Here is a 16920-nt window from a genome sequence, read left to right as displayed (position 1 = left end):
TACTATATCTTGTTCCTCGTGCTAAACTTTGTATTTCTAGTGCTACATCTATCATTGTATTTCTAGTGCTACATCTATCATTGTATTTTTAATGCTACATATGTCATTGTATTTCTAGTGGTATATCTATCATTGTATTTCTAATGCTACATATGTCATTGTTTTTCTTGAGCTACATCTTTTTTTTGGTACTATATCTTGTTCCTCGTGCTAAACTTTGTATTTCTAGTGCTACATCTATCATTGTATTTCTAGTGCTACATCTATCATTGTATTTCTAGTGCTACATCTATCATTGCATTTTTAATGCTACATATGTCATTGTATTTCTTGAGCTACATCTTTTTTTTGGTACTATATCTTGTTCCTCGTGCTAAACTTTGTATTTCTAGTGCTACATCTATCATTGTATTTCTAGTGCTACATCTATCATTGTATTTTTAATGCTACATATGTCATTGTATTTCTAGTGGTATATCTATCATTGTATTTCTAATGCTACATATGTCATTGTTTTTCTTGAGCTACATCTTTTTTTTGGTACTATATCTTGTTCCTCGTGCTAAACTTTGTATTTCTAGTGCTACATCTATCATTGTATTTCTAGTGCTACATCTATCATTGTATTTCTAGTGCTACATCTATCATTGTATTTTTAATGCTACATATGTCATTGTATTTCTAGTGGTATATCTATCATTGTATTTCTAATGCTACATATGTCATTGTTTTTCTTGAGCTACATCTTTTTTTTGGTACTATATCTTGTTCTTCATGCAACACATATAATTGTTTCTCGTGCTGCATATGTCATTGTCTTCCTCGTGCAACACGTATCATTGTCTTCCTCGTGCAACACGTATCATTGTCTTCCTCGTGCAACACGTATCATTGTCTTCCTCGTGCAACACGTATCATTGTCTTCCTCGTGCAACACGTATCATTGTCTTCCTAGTGCTACACGTTTTATCCTGTTCCCCTTTTAACAATTATTTAATTAACTATTGGTAATTAATTATTTTGTTTGGTATCTTGAACAAGGGAAAGAAATTGTAATTGACTGTAATGGTGGTATAAGCTGAATTAGTCCCCTCTATAGATTGTCTTGTTAATCTTAGTAAACACAATATGAACAATAGAATGAGACTCTAGAGACAATAGATAACTACACAATCTTCCATGTTCATAAGATCTCCACTAGCTGAGTGGTTCCCGTGTTGGCTTGGGAAGCCTGAGAAGGCTTGAGCATAAGTTCAAATTCAGGTCATTCCCTCTTTTTTTTTGTTTTTGTTTTATAAATCCTTTTTCTATTTTGTTGTTGTTGTTAGTCCAGATCTGTACAAATTTAATGACAACTAATTCATACTATAGTACTTTTAATAATATAAGCTTTGTTTTTTTTAAAAAGTATTTTTCAACGTTGCTAGGAATTTCGGGGTCTAGGACTTGACCTCTTTAGGGGCCCCCGCATTTTGACATTCGACATAACATGAGATAATGGCATAATATTTAATGTAAAAATAAAATTCGGACATTCATCTGAGGGACCCTTAAGTAGGAGCTCGAGGGGGGGGGGATTTTCAAAATTTGACCCCTCCCAAACCTAGCTAGGCACTAATGTTTTTCTTGTTAAATTTATTTTAATGTCTTTCTAGGGAGTACAACATTAATTATTTCATGAAAATAAAGATAATATATAACAACAACAGTTAGATCTGATGACTCAGTGTCCAATAGTATGCCCAAAATACTTGCTCTGGTTTAGAATTAACAAAATTTTCTCTTTAAAAAAATTATTCTAATCCTTCAAGTTGAATTCATCAAATTAGTGTACACCACTACACATGAAGCTACAATGCACCTTAAAATTCCAATTCAATAACGTATTCACAAAGGTTACAATTATATGAAGTATGAAACTTATGGACTGAATGGACCTGAAATAAGATGTCACTCCTATGTATAGTTGCTTGTTTTTTTTTTTTTAACTTTTAGTTTTAATTGTATTATTTTACATTTTTACTCTTCTGTGTAGAAACTCGAAGCTACGTGAAGCCAAAAGTGCAAAAAGTTTCCTGTCTATATTTCTGTGGCAACCTTGACGCATAAACCATATTTAAACACAAAACATATATTATTAAACTTTCCAGGTCATACACTTTTTTTTTGTTGAAAACTATGATACACTATTGACAGAGAAGTCCTTGTGACTATGATAGAAATCCTATAATTAAACAGGAGCACACTGGAAGTATTGTAATTAGGCCATTGCCTTTGACACCTTTGTTACGTCCGCTCATAAATCGACACATAAACAAACAACCACATAGTCTTATTCTATAGTCCCTTCGTCAGACAGTGTATTAAGAACTGAACAAAAATATGTTGTTGTTTTGAACGGGTTTGGACATGTTTAATTATAGTTTCTGTCGACTAGGACTTGTGGTATTAGGCTAAAGGATTCACAAAGATTACGTGATTTGAAAAGTTCCTGCTTGTAGATTTAAGTACTTTTTCAAACTGGTGTACTTGTAGACGTTTTTGAACCATCCTACAGTGAACAAACACTCCATACTTGTTGTATTCCGATTAGAGTTAGGGTAAACGTGTTTACCATTGTGGCAGTATGCCGAAATGTGAAAATGTTTTCGTGGAAATGTTTTGTTACAGGTCAAGTTAGACCGGAACTTGATGATGATCTAACGATCAATATGGGAGATAGTTTAGCTTTTATGGGGCTACAATCTTTTTCTGACAAGGGGGTCACATAGGCTACATTTCCAAAATACATGTCACAGGCTACATCAACTCGCAAAATCTTTTAATTGAACTGCTGCTGTAAAGTACCCCCTTCCACACTTTGCGCTCTACTGGGCAGATGATGTAAAAGTAATCTTTAATCTTTTTTTCTTTGGCCAACGGTTGTAAAATGTTTGTAAAATGTTTTACATGTTTTCGGATGTTCCTTCAGAGTCAAAGATAATTACTTCCTAGTCCAAACCTCCCTCAGGACGACGGGAGATGGGAGCGGACAGGGTTTGAACCCTCGACCATCCATAAATCTGAACGACAGTCCAGCGCGCAAACCGCACGACCACGCAGCCACCCGTTAACGAGCAAGGGTGTCATGTGACTAGCATGTGCGCAGGTTTATCTAAACGCGGGTACGCTGTTCTGCCTCATCGTGGCGCCCGCGTGGAAACGGCTACTTGAGGGGGTAGCTAGGCTAAATGAATGGCGAAACATAACTCCCGTGGGGATGCCCACGGGTAGACGAGAGTCAACCTCTTACACGGGCGGGGTTGTAAAAAAGTCCCCACGAACACGTCCCACATCCATGCGCTGTTCCTCAAAGGGACCGTTACATCAATGGCGGTTCCCACACAGCTAGCTTGGTACAACGAAGGAAAATGACGGTGGCTCCCGGTGCCCTCGGCCTTCGGCCATGTGCAGCCAAGCATGCGTCGGGGCCAAAGGCATTGGAAACAGCAATGTTTTACATAGGCATTGACTCGGGTCCCTCTCAAACAGAACTGTGTTCCCACAGGTTTGTTTTTTTTTACTGTTCGGCTGGACGACCAAACAGGTTTTTTTTCAAACTTAGAGCTCGAAGAGCCTTCGGCTCAGCTCTTAGACATCAACAAGGTTTATCTAAAAGACTGACAGGGCCATGTACTGAAGTTTCACTATAACATCTAAAAGACTGGCAGGGCCATGTACACAGGTTTAACAATAACACCTGAGCGTTTTAATGCATTAGTTGAGACTATCAATAACTAAACGCCGTAATTCAAGCTTACTAATAGTTTTATTTATAGTTTTAACTTTGCTGAGACGCACTGTTCTTAATGTAGCTGTTTTGTCTATCGGCATTCACCCCAGACCTAACGGCAACAGTTGAGCTTTTGAAGACGCGGTACCCCTGGATCATATAGATTTCTGGCAGAAAATATAAAGGAAATCTTTAGCCACGGTTTAATCTATTAATAGTGGAACCTAGCACCCTTTCATTGAGCTCTTGACATTATTAGCACCGTGCGCAGAAGCAGTGGCGTCGGATTCTAATTTTTGGCTTTTGGAGAATGGGGCGAACAGAAAATAAGTGGTCAAAAAATGGGTAGAGATGTAGGGTTATTTGCATCTGTAGAGTGACCACTCTATCTAATTTAATTTCAACTATAATTAGCGTTTTAATGGATTACTATATGTTCGATACTTTTAGAGACTTAACACAACAAATGGGGAACAAGGACACGTGAGTTATAATCTTTTGTTTTGGGTTTTCTTAAGTATTCTCTCTACTAGTCTTTTTTGTTTTTTACAGAACTTATATCACTTCACTCCGTCTGTCTGTCCGTCTGTCTGTTTGGTACAAATTGTATACACGTATTTTTTCTCTCACTTTCCATTCTCAGATCAAGCTGAAACTTCGCACAATTAGTTACTGCTTCTAAAGAGAAAAAAAGAATCAATGAAAAAAAAACAAATTAAATAGTGGTAATTCAATACTTTTGTTTGATATCGAAAAGGGCAATACATTTTACAGTATTGAAAAATGCGGCTGTAAATGTGCAGTTCTATTCCTTATATACGCTTTGTTTTTTGTTTTCAAAGTATTTAAAAAAAAATATTTTGCTTTTTTAACACTTGTGATCGAAACTGTTTTCTTAATTACTGAAGTGTTTAGTTATTTGTTGAATCATGTACTAATAATTTAGTTATCTACTGAATGTGTCATTCGACATCAAAACTAGACTGAACCGTTCCCTGGTCATGGCCACATGTTTATATGCTTGCAAGTCTTGGACGCTGATTGCAGCGCTAGAGAGGAGGATCCTAGTAATGTAATTGAGATGCTACAGAAGGTATCACATTTAAAGACCGCATCTCAAACCAAGAGATTAGAGACTGTGTTACTGCAGCCATTGGACCCCACGATGACCTGCTAACTATAAAAAAAAACGCAAGCTAAAATTCTATGGCCATATACAAGATCTCGGGGCTCGCAAAAACCTTCCTTCAGGGAACAGTACCAGGAAAAAGAAGAAGAGGCAGACAGAGAAAGCGATGGGAAGACAACATAAAAGAATGGACGAGCCTGCCATTAAAAGAGGTTGTATCTAAGGCAAAAGACAGAGAGGAATGGAGAAAGGCGGTCGACTAATCTTGCATGGAACCCCAACGGCACAACAGACTAAAAAATATGTAAAGGTAAAAGGTCACTCTGGATCTAAGAATAAAGTGGTCATATATTTCATTGCTTTTTTTTTTCATTTTTCGTCAATACTTTAAATTCGGTTCATATCAGTTTGTAATAATAGGCTACATAATCATTTGATTGCTAATTTACCTAGAATTAAAATGTATTAAATTTATTTAGAAAAAAAAATTAATGCAACTGATTTGTAAACATAGATGTACCGGTAATCGTTAAGGTTAAGAACTTTATAGCTCTCTCTCTCTCTCCGCATTTTCTACGCCACTGAGATAGCATAGTTTACCTTTGTTTCTTTTATAATACAGGGAAGTCTTGAGGCTTGTGTGTTTCTTTGTATTAGTTCTTATACAAGTAACACAAGTCATACAAAAAAAAATACTAAAGCTTTTCACATTTACGTCATGAGTGTCCTAGTCTTGCATTATCTGGCCAATAATGTTTGAGTTTAGTTTTTCAACTAATGGTCCTGTTGCCACATAGGATCAAAAGTTCAATACTTGAGGGGAAAAAAAACACAGAAAGGCATAGTTATAGAATAAAGGGAGAATAAGATAAGGTTCGTTTCCCCCATTCAGTCTGGCTAAGCCTGGAGTGTTACGGACAGAAATCAGTTCTCTTTCTACGAACAATTTTTTTTTGTTGGCACTGACAGTAATAATAGGCCTTGGTTTTTTTTTTTTTGGGTCCTATGAATGTTATGGGTAGACGTCTGTTATGCCATAAGTATTTGACAGATAGAACAGATATCTGACAGACGTATTACGACACATGAATGTTATGGGTAGACGTCTGTTATGCCATAAGTATTTGACAGATAGAACAGATATCTGACAGACGTATTACGACACATGAATGTTATGGGTAGACGTCTGTTATGCCATAAGTATTTGACAGATAGAACAGATATCTGACAGACGTATTACGACACCAGCTCTAAACCTGGACCCAATAAGGCAAAGGGGAAGGTGCCGGGTGCAGAGCGGAGAAAGCCGGAAGTTAGCGATGCACGCTGGTAAATTGTAAGACGTGTTCATCTAGTCCAGTGTTTCCCAAACTTTTTACTTAACGGAACACCTCGCACATTCTCGCATACTTTCCCCATGTGGATGTGGAGCCCTATTTTGGAGAGACACTCCCGTCCCCATATATTGCAGGTTAAGGTGGCTTTTGCTTCGGTGGTAGAGGAGCTGGCCATTTTTCGCATTGTTCGTTTTTCTTCCAGGGCTGAGGCCCATGTTCTTTCGCTATCCATAGCTTTCTTGGTCACTGTCTCTCTCCATCTGGTTTGGTCTAGAGCTATGTCTTGCCAATGGTCAGTATTGATGTTCACTGATTTTGAGGTCCCGTTTTATTACATCTATGTAACGGAGGTGGGGGCGACCAGTTTTTCTTGAGCCAGTCGCGAGTTGTCCGTAGAGAATGACTTTCGGGATGCGGTTGTCCTCCATCCGGCAAACATGTCCAAGCCAGCGCAAGCGGCGTTGTCTGAGGGCTGTAAAGATGCTGGGAATACCTGTTCGTGTAAGGATCTCAGTATTGCACACTTTTTCTTTCCAAGTGGCCTACAAGTTAATTATTTCAGTAGTCTGTGGAACACCTATTCAGGACTTGCGGAACGCTAGGGTTCCACGGAACACAGTTTGAGAAACATTGCTGGACTTGATCTTTGTAAAACTAGACGTTCTAACAGTACAGAAATCTCAACTGATTGAGCGAAAAAATATTTTTCTAGGGGTAGCAAAAAGATATAATTTTAGGGGTAGCAAGAAGAGATATTTTTCTAGAGGTAGCAAAAAGATATAATTTTAGGGGTAGCAAGAAGAGATATTTTTCTAGGGGTAGCAAAAAGAGAGATATTTTTCTAGGGGTAGCAAAAAGATATAATTTTAGGGGTAGCAAGAAGAGATATTTTTCTAGGGGTAGCAAAAAGATATAATTTTAGGGATAGCAAGAAGAGATATTTTTCTAGAGGTAGCAAAAAGAGAGATATTTTTCTAGGGGTAGCAAAAAGATATAATTTTAGGGATAGCAAGAAGAGATATTTTTCTAGAGGTAGCAAAAAGAGAGATATTTTTCTAGGGGATTTTTCTAGGGGTAGCAAAAAGAGAGATATTTTTCTAGTGGTAGCAAAAAAGATACATTTTTAGATGTAGCAAAAAAGATACATTTTTAGATGTAGCAAAAAGAGATATTTCTCTAGGGGTAGCGAAAAGATATCTTTTTCTAGGGATGTCAAAAAGAGAAATATTTTCTAGTTATTTAATTTTTCAATGAATTTTAATTATTAGTGTGCACAGTGAACAAAGAAAGAGGGGGGGGGGGACTATCTTCTAAATAGCAGGATATAAAAACTAATCAATCAAAACATATACACGCGCTGACCTACACACAGACGGCACATCTGTCAGCGACGTTTCGGTAATCGATTCATAAGCGTTAATGGCATTGCTCTAAATTTAGCTCATCTCGTTCCAGTCGGCTGAAGATAGAAACGGGCGGCAATGTTGTTCCATGACGCCCTTTTCATTGACGATGTATAAAACTGGAAGAGATCCGTGTCACTATTATTCCAACGATTCACAACGGTTGTGTCAAAGTTAAAGCCTGCAGTAAACGGGAAAAAAATAAACTCATCATAGGCGTAGATTTTTGTGGGGCATGGAGTTTTTTTTTTAAAAAAACAATCCGTTTCTTGTTTTCAATTTATAGTAAATTTTTTTTTTTTTTTTTGCAAGAGAACTCACCCTCTTCATCCGTAGGTTACATAATTGTAATCTTATCTTAAAACTAGATCTGGGGGATTTTAGATACGGCTTTAATGAAAGTTAATCAAACTAAAAAAGTCTACTTAGTTACTCAACATGTATGGTATTACTAACATTTTGTCTAAGTAGTTCACAAACTGTGGTCCGCGGACCCTTAGTGGTCCGTGCAACGACTGAATGTGGTCCGCAAAGTATGAACATTTTATACAATTTAAATAACTTCTTCGCTTAAAGCCATCTGATCCAATCGGATAATTTGAATAATAATCAACACGCCCCTAAATGCTGTTTGATATGTCTGTTACGTACTATTCTATGACGAACTAAATGTAGCTTTGACGAACTAAATGTAGCTTTGACGAACTAAATGTAGCTTTTTTCACTCAGGGGTCCGTGAGCAAGCTTTGACTATGTAAAGGGTCCCAGGGTAAAAAAAGTTTGAGAACCTTTGGTCTAAGAGTTCAAACATTATGGAAGAATGGAGTATTTCATGTGGCTACGCAGACCTAGTTTCAAAAGCTATTATTTCTTTATAAGCTATCGTTTCTATTTAATTTTCTGTTATCAGTTTGACTTTTGTCACCTTGTTTTCTGTCGTTCCTCGTTCATTATATATTCATTGTATATTTCGTTTAACGCCTTTTTTTTTTCTTCTTCTTCGTCTCCTAGCACTATGAACGGTTACATCACGAATACAAACCAGCAGCATGTAGATACCGGACAAGGAGACATCAAGCACCCACCAGTGGGACAGCCTCGGCATTTTTCAGGAAACGGTCAAACAGAAATTCCAAAACTCCGGGTCCAGCCGGACACTCCGATACCACCATCCTGTCAAAGCACACCGGGGCCTGGGGATCTGGGATGCTTTTCGCAGCCTTCCACGGAGAGGTCAGGAGGAATTCTGCCAGCCATTTCTTCGCCCAGAACACTCGGGAAGCAGGCGACAGGGCAAGGAAAGCCTGTCACTCCAGGGAGGCAGAGTTTCGACTCAAAGCAAGGTTTTTCCAAACTTGGGAATAATGCTCATCCTAGGGTCACACCAACAAGCAGTATACCCAGCAAACACTTAAAGCAAGGTAGGTTGATGTTAGCTTGAGTCTCTTTAGTAGTTGTAATTGTATTCGACCACAATCATCAAAATAAGCAGATGTGTTGTTTAATTCCATAATTACATCTCTGAAGTCCAGTGAACAGTTCACAAGCATTCACGCTTGCAATACCGTTGAAGGAAAAAAAAACCCTGAAAAAAATACTTTCAAAAAAGGACAAACATCTTCTTTATAAAACTTATCGAGCGATTGTTTTTCTCTTAATAACTAATGAATGCTGAATTTTAAAACAAAGAAAAACATTTAAAAATACATTTAAAAAAAAAGACAAGACAATGTCTCCTTTATACAACTTAAAATAAAATATTTTCACATATTAATTTAAAAACAAAATTAGTTCAAACCGGATATCTAACTATGATTAATGACACCGTCAGATTCTTGATTCTACCAATTAGGCCACTGGGTATTGTATAAGAAACTAATTATTTATTGTTACAATCAAACACGTAGGCCTCTCTGATTTAGAACTCTTTAAGATCTAATATAGATCTACTTCTTGATCTAGAATCTAGGTGTAATGTATATTAAATTTACGTGAAAATGAAAGCCAAGCTTAAAGATAATCTATCAATAAACTTGAAGCAACTTTAAATTAAATATACAACTCAGTTATTGGTTCACTGCGGTTGACTACGCCATGTTTGTTTTTACTCCAATTTATAGTCAAATGTAAATTTATTTCATTTTTTACTTTTAAAAATTATGACGGTCAGACTAGATTTTCCCCCGTGTGGCCAACGAGCTAGTCATTCTTTTCTCAGCGATATTCTTCAACTGGTAAATTTCTAGGAAAATGTTAACAGTAACGTTCACTTTTTAAAGGCTAAATTTTCTTGTCTGCTGAATTGTGTCTCTACATTTTGGATGACAACCTGGAGTTCAAAGGTCGATGTTCTAAGCTGATGTGTCTAGCTTCTGTTGTTCTTGTGTAATCCCTATAATTACTTCAGCTGGCTGTCTGGTTTCCTGTTTTAATTAAGTAGAGGCGAACGTCATTACGGTTATAGGAAATAAGTCAACTAAACTAAGTCCTTTCCACTTCTCTCTTGCAGTCACACTATGTCGCTTTTCGAAACTTTTTTTTTATTGATTGATTTTTGAATTCTTGAGTGTTTCTTTTTATTCATCAACTAGTTCACATGTATTACTTTGAATTTGTAGAATGTCTTAAAGCTAAACTTGTTAAACTTAATATCCTTCTCCCTCTCTCACACACTCTTATTCTCTCTTTCTCTCGTATTCTATCTCTCTTATTCTCTTTCTTTTATTCGCTCTCTGATTCTCTCTCTCTCTTATTCTCTCTTTTTCTCTTTCTTATTCTCTCTTTTTCCCTTTCTTATTCTCTCTTTTATTCTCTCTCATTCTCTCTCTAATTGTCTCTCTTTCTTTTACTCTCTATTTTTTATTCTCTGCTTATCTCTTTCTCGTATTCTCTCTCTTATTCTGTCTCTCTTATTATCTATCTATCTTGTTATCTCTCTTTCTCTCTCCCGCTTATTCTGTCTCTTATTCTCTATCTATCTTATCTCTCTTTCTCTCTCTCTTTCTTATTCTCTCTATTTTATTCTCTCTCTCCACCCTTATTGTCTTTCTATCTCTAACTTTTTTTCTCCCCCCCCTCTCTCTCTATCTCGATACAGTTGACCCGAAACACAAAGTAATAATAAAAGGTTCTACAAATCCTACAGTGTGTGTCTTGGTCTAATCTCTGACGCACATTTTTACATTAACGTAAATTATCTTTTTGAAAAGCCAAAAGCAAGATTAGCGACAGTGTTAGAGGTTATCTTTATAACCCTTCCCTATCGAACTAACTTAAAAAACAAAACTTTCTTAGGTTGAAAACAAAACATAACGAAAGATTACTAAACAGTTGAATAGGTTCGGACGGTTCTGTATCTTAGGTATGGGATCGGTAAGTTCTCTTAGATAGCGCTGTCTTTTGCAGTTCCGTTTTCCGCAACTGCTTGAACTGAGCCTGAACCTTGAAGTGATTATCCTAGCTTATCAGAGGAATCCCAAAATTTGCAGTACTGAAGCCTCTTCATTTTAACGCTTTTACTTGTAATACCAGCCCCATCTGTAAATTCTTATGCCACGCCACTGCGCACAGATTTTTCTTTGAATTCTTTTGTTCATGTACCACCCCGACCCCCATCCCTGCAAGTCATAAGCCCTAGATCTATATCTTCTAAAAATGGAGTAAAGCTGCTGTCATGTTCTAATAAAAAACAAAGCGCCAAGATACCAAAAAAAAAAAAAGGTTAAAAAATAACAACTTTTGGAGCCCATATGTTTAACATTTTAAAAACATTTATCTGATTCACACGTTGCATCTTATATTTGCCCTTACCGGCGACCTCGTTATATCAAGTTTAAATGAACGCGCGCGCGCACACACACACACTCTCTCTCTCTTTCTCTCTCTCTCTCTCTCATAACTCATATATTTTTTGTAGATCAACATGTTCATTCTTGCGGGCGTTGAAACGAAACGGAGTACATCATTGCATTATTGCATCATTACATCATTATATCATTACATCATTATATCATTACATCATTATATCATTACATCATTATATCATTACATCATTATATCATTATATCATTACATCATTATATCATTACATCATAACATCATTATATCATTACATCATAACATCATTATATCATTACATCATCGTATCATAACATCATTATATCATTACATCATAACATCATTATATCATTACATCATTAAATCATTACATCATAACATCATTATATCATTACATCATTATATCATTACATCATAACATCATTATATTATTACATCATAACATCATTATACCATTATATCATAACATCATTATTTCATTACATCATAACATCATTACATCATTATATCATTACATCATAACATCATTATATTATTACATCATAACATCATTATACCATTATATCATAACATCATTATTTCATTACATCATAACATCATTACATCATTATATCATTACATAATAACATCATTATATCATTATATTGTTGATGGTCTATTTTGTTGATGAGTATATATATGTTACTGGTGCATGCGAGTCCATATGACACAACAACAGAATGAATCAAGAATATACTTAATAACGCAGGCTGATAACTTCAACAATTTAATAAACAATAAAAAGGGCACAGTCCTCTGTCGTCGCTAGCCTAGCGTCGTCCTCTTAGGCGTCTTGTCCGTTATTCTTCTTGTTCATAATCCTACTCTGTTCTTACTCGTCACATTACTTAGGAAAAACCCGATTCACATCAACTTCTACGCATCTTGTGTCATTACATATTTCCTCCCCCCTTTATCAAAAAAAAATTTTGTCAATTTTTTTTTTTTCAGTCTAAAACACTATCCCTACTGTCATGTCTGTACAATATATATGGCCAAAATTTTGGGGAAAGACAAAACAAACATATATCTTGATCTTGATGGGCATCATCATGTTTCCCATCTTCATCAGTTCCTGGTAAAATTGTCCATGTTCCTATGTCACAAAGTTCACACTGTAGTTGAATGTTGACACCAAGAAAACAATACAGTTATTAGTAAGAAAATATCTGGTATGCGGTGTTCTAATCATCACTCATTGACGATAAAATAGTATAGTACAGTGTAATAGTTTCACCAACCAATAGTACTAAGTCCATCAAGACATGTATACAGTCCCCATACGACGATGCCTTTGTCGATTCCACAGACATAAAACAGAGTTTTTCAGAATAAATACACATGTATATAGTCCACATACGAAGATGCCTTTGCTGACTCCATAGGCATAAAACAGAGTTTTTCAGAGTAAATACTGTTATTGGCTATATGTATGTTGATGGTTGTCTCATATCACACCAAACCCCTCCTGTCAGACAAAATGTAATATTTGTGTCAAAACAACTTTCCAAATTATTCTACCTAACTTTTTTGTTGGGTACCAATAAGTATATTTTCTCTCCACTTACCATTTCCAAACTGACCTAGCCTTTTACTAATGGATGATAATGATTATATAAAAAAATAATGACTGTAGATGATCATACTTACTTTAATTTACACTTTTGACTTCAATTATTGAAATTTTATAATTATCTCCCTTGATTTAATAAAATTCCCAATTTATATTTTACTGAGTTATCTTCCTTTAAAGGAAATAAAATATATATAGTCCATATATAAACAACTTATTCATACCCATTGACTAGAACATATACATATATATACATGCATAAACAAATCAAAATGAATAATCATTATTTACAACAGTTTATCTCACTGTAACTCTTGACAACATGTCAGCTACAATATTAATTTCTCCCCTAATAGCCTCCAATTGAAAATTATATTCTTGTAAAATTAGAAACCACCTGTATAATCTACCATTTTTAATACTTTTTTCTTGCATAAACTTAAGAGGCCTGTGATCAGATAACAATATGAATTTGTTTCCCAGTAAATAGCTTTCCAACTTAGTTACAACCCAAACAACAGCTAAAGCCTCCTTCTCTATGACACTGTATCTCTTCTCAGTATCAGATAATTTCCTACTTACATAAATTATTGGGTGTAATTTATCATACTGTTGCATCAAACAACCTCCTATAGCACTACCAGAAGCATCAGTAGTGACATAGAATATTTTAGAAACATCCGGTAATCTCAATATTAAATTTGTAAAAAAAATATGCTTAACTTTCTCTATAGCTTCTACACACTTTCTATTACAAGTCACTTTTCTAGGCTGTCCTTTCTTTAATAACTGGTTTAATGGATCAACTATCTCTGCTAAATTTGGTATGTATTTTCTATAATAGTTTATCATCCCTAGTATTGATTTAATCTGTTTTTGTGTTGTTGGTATTTCTATTTCTAATATCTTCTTTACATTATCTTCAATGGGACTGATAGTATTATTTTTAACTCTATGTCCTAAAAATGTGATTTCTTCTAAGCCTATCTCTACCTTTTCTGCTTGAACTGTTAGACCATTTTGTTTAATTAACTCAAAAATCTCCCTAATTCCTTTTAAATGTTCTTTCCAATCCTCATGAAAAATGCATATATCATCTAAGTAACAGATTACATTTTTTCTATGACCTATAACCGACATCATCATCCTATTAAAGGTAGCTGGAGCATTTATAAGCCCAAAGCTCATAAAGTTCCATTGGAATATTCCATAAGGAGTGATAAATGCAGTATAAGGTTTAGCTCTATTGGTTAAAGGAATTTGCCAATATCCTTTTGTCAGATCCAATTTTGTAAATACTTTAGCATTGGACAATTTGTGTAATATGTCATCAATGTTAGGCATAGGGTAAGGATCAAATTCAGTTATCTTATTTAACTGTCTATAATCTATGCATAACCTTATATCCCCATTCTTTTTCTTTGCTATAACTATTGGTGAAGCATAAGCTGAATTGGATGGTTCTATTATTCCTAGTTTTAATAAGTTGTCTATTTCATCTTTAACTTTTCCCTGTAAGTGTAATGGAATCCTATAAGGCTTCATGAAAATAGGTTTGTCACTAGTTAACTTTATGTCATGCTTTATGATATTTGTTTTTCCTGGCAAACTGGAAAAAATTTCTTTAAAATCACTGATTACATTTATTATGTCTTTTGTTTTTTCTGGAGATAAATTTTCTAAATTCAGTTTTTCCCATGTTTGGTTATCTTTAGTTTCTAGTATAGGAATATTTTTAATATCATTTTCATTAGTTTCCTCATTGATTAAAACAATTAAACATTCATCTACTTGATTTTCATTTTCCACAGTTTCTGTATCTAACTTTTGAGTTTGATTTTCATTGTTTACTTCTGTATCCAAATTTTGAAATTGATTTTCATTTCTCTCATTGTATAACTTCAAATTATTTATATGATATGTTTTTATTTTTCCATTCATATTAATCTTATAGTTTACTTCACTTGTTTTATTTGTAACAACAAATGGACCCTTCCACTGTTTTCCTAATTTGTTTTTTAAGTCAATTACCAAAAGTAATACCTTGTCTCCTACCTCCAATGTTCTTAATTTTCTTTTTTCATTTAAGTTCTCATGTACTGTTTCCTTATATTTCATGTTATTCTCAAAAGCTTCCGCCCATATTTGTTTTAAATCTAAAGCTGTTTCATTGTCATTTTCCTTTTCTATTTTATTTAAGATCAAACTTTCTTTAAAAATTTGTATTTCATCCCTAGGTTTCCTTCCATGTATTAACTCATATGGTGAAAATTGAGTTGCCTCATGAATATTATTTCTAATAGAAAATAGAACAAAATTAATATATTGATCCCAGTTTTTCTGATTATTTTCTACAATTTTAGCTAAGGATCTTTTTATAACACCGTTAAGGCGTTCACAAAGCCCGTTGGCTTCCGGGTGGAATGGCGATGATTTAATGTGTTCTATACCATATTTTAATATCCATCTTTTAAATAACTCAGATGTAAACATAGAAGCATTGTCTGATAGTAATGTTTTTGGTATCCCATGTCTGACTATGAACTTTTGATCTAAAGCATTAATAATATTTTCTGTGTCTATATTGGATAATACCACTGCTTCAGGATATCTACTGAACATGTCTACTATTGTCAATATGTACTTATTATTATGTTCTGTTTTAGTTAAAGGTCCTATGATGTCTATTGCTATTTTTTGAAATGGTTTATTTGGTTCATCCATTGACTGTAATGGAGCTTTACCTAATTTACCCTTAAGTCCCCTTCTTTGACACATATCACATGATCTTATGTATTTTGATATGGTTCCTTTCATTTTAGGCCAAAATACTTGAGTTGCTAAATTTCTAAAACATTTCTTTATACCTCTATGTCCACTTAAATTACTGTCATGTGACAAAATCATGACATCCTTCCAATACTTTTGTGGTAAGACTAATTGTTTTATTTCTCTATCATTTATTTTTGTTTTCCTAAATAGTATTCCTTCTTCTATGACATATTTCTCCATTGGGTTATTATTTCTCCTGTCACTAATTCTGTCATATGTTTTCCCAATGATGTTATCTTGTTTTTGTTCTTGAGCCAATTTGTTTATTCCTTTCAATTTTTCTGTTTTCATTTCTTCAGTTCCATCTTTCTGTTTTTCTGCTTGCGTTTCATCTTGTTTTTGACCTTGTATTTCAACCTCTTTCTCTTTATCTTCTTCACCATTAACTATTTCATCATTCATATCAATAAGTTCCTGAGTTTCTTGTTTTGGCTTATTCTTAGATCTGGTTATTACCATATTACTAATGTAATTATCTGTTTCAGTATTCCTATTCTGCTGTAACCTTTCATATTTCTTTTCCCATGCTTCAATTTCCTGTCTTGAACATTCCTTCAAACCTGTTAAGTTTCCAATTAACATATCATGTCTCATGTTAGGCATGGTTACTCCCTCACAATGGCCAGTGTAAAAAGGTGTCTCAATAAACACTTTAAATACTTTAAATTCCTTTATACTGCCATCTGCCAACTCCACTTTCCTTGTATATCCCCTATAATATTGCGCCTCAATGAGATCAGCCCGAACCACGAGTGTGTTACAGCCACTATCTCGGATTGCCTTTATTGGAACATTGTTAATAAAAACTGGGTAGAAAGCAAAATTGTTTTTATTTTCCCTAACAAAAAACACTCTGTCAGAATCTCTATTTTTATATTCCCTGCTTTTACTCCTATTGTATGTGTTATTATTGTAATTGTTGTTGTAATTGCTGTACCTATTCCTACTGTCTGCTCTGTAATTATTTCTACTATCTGTCCTATTGTAATTATGTGTAC

The 16920-nt window shown here is 34.7% G+C and overlaps 1 protein-coding gene across 2 annotated transcripts in view; it reads left to right on the top strand.

The window, feature by feature from the left end:
* LOC106055884 (uncharacterized) overlaps positions 1–16920 on the top strand; it is an 84112-nt gene that overhangs the window by 24694 nt on the left and 42498 nt on the right. Inside the window, exons 1-2 of one of the 2 annotated variants that reach the window (XM_056030355.1) lie at positions 4839–5211; positions 8653–9062. In XM_056030355.1, the coding sequence (XP_055886330.1) occupies positions 8657–9062 (406 nt within the window). In that variant the 5' untranslated portion in view covers positions 4839–5211; positions 8653–8656. Of the gene's footprint in view, positions 1–4838; positions 5212–8652; positions 9063–16920 lie in introns of those variants that run through there. The other variant, XM_056030354.1, reaches the window with a different exon arrangement.

This window comes from Biomphalaria glabrata, chromosome 5 (genome assembly GCF_947242115.1).
Source record: "Biomphalaria glabrata chromosome 5, xgBioGlab47.1, whole genome shotgun sequence".
Classification (NCBI taxonomy): domain Eukaryota; kingdom Metazoa; phylum Mollusca; class Gastropoda; family Planorbidae; genus Biomphalaria; species Biomphalaria glabrata.
This window is presented reverse-complemented; position numbering and strand designations above follow the sequence as displayed.